Source organism: Limanda limanda, chromosome 15 (assembly GCF_963576545.1).
Source record: "Limanda limanda chromosome 15, fLimLim1.1, whole genome shotgun sequence".
Lineage (NCBI taxonomy): Eukaryota > Metazoa > Chordata > Actinopteri > Pleuronectiformes > Pleuronectidae > Limanda > Limanda limanda.
This window is the reverse complement of record NC_083650.1, coordinates 18,032,529-18,035,750: the sequence shown is the minus strand read 5'-3', so window position 1 is coordinate 18,035,750 and position 3,222 is coordinate 18,032,529. Positions and strand designations below refer to the sequence as shown.

Sequence of the window (3,222 nt, the reverse complement as noted above, 5' to 3'; positions counted from 1 at the left end):
GTTCAGTTGAAACACGCCCCATAATCACAGCCCAATGGAGCGGTCTCAGACTCATATTCTGACTAGAATAATGAGTATGACAACGTCAGGCTAGCAAAACGCATGTAAAGCTTCAAAATGCATGTGCTTGGGCCCTCTCAGTGCTGCTTTGCAGTCCTACAAATGTTTTAAAAATGTATACATTTTTTTTTGTTTTAAAATTAATTTAATTTGATTCAACACTATTTGAGTTTACAGATCTCAGCTGTGGCTCCGTCATAATTAACCCTTACTCCAGCATAGAGAGGCTGAGTGAATGTGGTCTGGACTCTGTGGAGGAGAGTCATGGTGTCAGAGACGCTGTAGAAGGACAGAACACCTGCACTGTGATCCAGGTACACTCCTACTCTGGAGGACACAGGACCTGACACTGGAGTGTCGATGCTGTTGTAATAAAAGTAACAACTGTTTCTACCACAGTATAATGACCAAGATTTATCATTGTATCCAAATACACATTCTTTTGAGCCTCCTGCTCTGCTGATATTCTTGTATGTGACTGCTACATCAATTCCTCTCACCCCCACCTCCATCTCCACCTCCCAGTAACAACGTTCAGTCAGACTCCTTCTACTCAGGACCTGATAATAACCAGCGAATCTGTCTGGGTGATCAGAATAAGACTGTTCTTCACAAATAAATGTTACTTTTCTGTTTCCCTCAGATAATAACACATGTATATTTGCTGTGTTTGGATCCAGTGTGATTTCCTGTGAATATCTTAAAAAGTCAGCTCTGGTCTCTGGCTCTGGTTGTGGCAGTAAAACCTCCACTCGAGACATAATCTGTAAAATCTCTGTCTCTGTCTCACTCAGAATGTCCTGTAGTCGACCTCTGACCTGTGACACAGCTGCTGTCATGTCCTCAAAGTTCCTCAGAGGACGGATCCTGATGCTGGATGAGTGTGTAGATCCACTGAGGGGTGACAGTGAGGGGTAGTTGTGTAGAAGCTTGTAGTGATCCTCTGTCTCTGAGAGCTGCTTCAGTTCATGGTCTTTCCTCTTCAGCTCAGTGATCTCCTGCTCCAGTCTCTCCTGAAGCTCTCTGACTCGACACACTTCAGTGTCCTGCTGGGATCTGATCTGCTGCTTCACATCAGAGCTTCTTTTCACCAGCACACGGATCAGCTCAGTGAAGATCTCCTCACTGTCCTTTACTGCTTTATCAGCAGAGCCATTGACGGCCTCCTCCTCCTGTTGAAGCAGCTTCACATCTTTCTCTGTGTTCTGGATTCTCTGCTGGATTGTTTGTCTCCTCAGCCCGAGCTCTCTCTGCCACTCAGTCCTTTCTGCTGCAGCTGACACTGTGTCGTGGTCTTTATGTTCACCCACACAGCAGAGATAACAGATACATTGCTGATCAGTGCGGCAGAACATCTTCATCACCTCGTTGTGACGAGAGCAGATGTTCCCCTGGAGCTTCTCCGAGGGCTCCACCAGCTTGTGCCTTTTCAATGGAGCTGACTGAAGATGAGGCTGGAGGTGTTTTTCACAATAAGAGGCCAAACAAACAAAACAGGACTTGAGAGCTTTCAGTTTTCTCCCAGTGCAGACATCACAGGCCACATCTTCAGGTCCAGCATAGCAGTGATCAGCAGGAGCAGCTTGCAGTGCAGTCTTCTTCAGCTCCTCCACTAAATCAGCTAACATGGCGTTTTTCTCCAGGACAGGCCTCGGTTTGAAGGTCTGTCTACACTGAGGGCAGCTGTAGCTTCCTCTCACCCCCCCTTTGTCCCAGTGGGTGTTAATACAGCTCATACAGTAGCTGTGTCCACAGCCAGTAGTCACCGGATCCTTCAGTGGATCCAGACAGATGGAACAGCAGAATCTTTTCTGCTCCAGCTGAAATTCTCTCTGCGCCATTTTACCGTGCTGGATCTCAGTTTCCCTTTAACTGACAAAAGTTGTATCAAGATCCAAACTCTGTTGTTCTCGTTGCCTCTCAGCTCCTGAACTTCACCACACTTCACTCTCACTTCACTTAAAACAGCAGCTCGGTGAAGGGGCCGGAGAAAGTTAATGTTTAGTCAAGGTAAAACTCGTCATCTTTGCAATGAGGAGCCAATTACAAGCTTTGCTGCGCTCCAGGATGTTCAGGGTGTGTTTTATTAACACAGATAACTTGACAAAGTCCTCGTCATTTGACAGTTAACCCAGATTCGACAGCACTTAATGACTTTCACTGGTCAAAGTTCTCCAAAGTGTGATTCCACGTGATGCCACAGATCTCTGCTCCGTCTGCTCTCGTTTGTCTTTGCTGTAGATGTTCTTAGTTGGAATCTCTGTCTTCTGAACAATATGACTCAAAGGTCAGGTATTCATGTTCTTCCAAATGAGATAAATGAAGCTCTTGTCTTCATTGTCAATTATCTGATTACAAATAAATAAGGGAATGATTGAGCCCTCATCACGGGCCAAGGCAACATGAGGAGGGCTACAAACTATTCACCTACAGCGCTGTATGACAGGTCGGGAGATTCTTTCATGCTGATATCTGCAGCTATCTTGAGACTGCAGTTCAAAGGAAATACCAAAATACCTGGAGGAGTGTACACCTGTACACCTACACACACCGACACACACAAACACACACTCGTTCATGTGTATCTTAATTAAAACACTCATTGACATGAAGCATTTCTTAGCCTTTCAACCTAACCTTACCATGTCCATGACATTACATCGACATTAATTTCAAGGAGACTTACTGTAACCTTGACCATATAGTTACAATTTACCTAATCCTCACTTTTTGGAGAGGCGGTGGACTAGTGGCAGAAACTTGGACTATGGGCAGAAAAGGACTCTGGTTCGTCTCTGGTTCGACTCCACGGAGAAACAACAAAAAGAATAACCTGGATTGATCTGTCCAAAAATCCAAGAGGATTCTCCCTACCCTGTCTAGTGCCCCTGAGCAAGGCACCTTACTCCCCCAACATCTGCTCCCCGGGCGCCGTACATGGCTGCTCACTGCTCTGTGTGTCCTGCACCAGATGGGTTAAAAGCAGAGGTTAATTTTCCCTCCTTGCATGAGTGTGCTTGTGCATGTCTGTGCATGTGTTTGGGACAAATAAATGTATCTTAATCTTTTAACCTAACCTAAACCTAAACTTAAACTAACCTTTTATGGCGATTTGATACCACAAGGGAGAAATGTCCCCTTAATGTGGCTGAGTTAACAGAT

At 45.3% G+C, this 3,222-nt stretch overlaps 1 protein-coding gene across 1 annotated transcript; it reads right to left on the bottom strand.

Moving 5' to 3' along the window:
• Window positions 1–221: 221 nt before the first annotated feature.
• LOC133021046 (tripartite motif-containing protein 16-like) lies at window positions 222–1,901 on the bottom strand. The gene has a single exon (XM_061087815.1). The coding sequence runs from the start codon at window positions 1,899–1,901 to the stop codon at window positions 222–224; it is 1,680 nt and encodes a 559-aa protein (XP_060943798.1).
• Window positions 1,902–3,222: the final 1,321 nt, after the last annotated feature.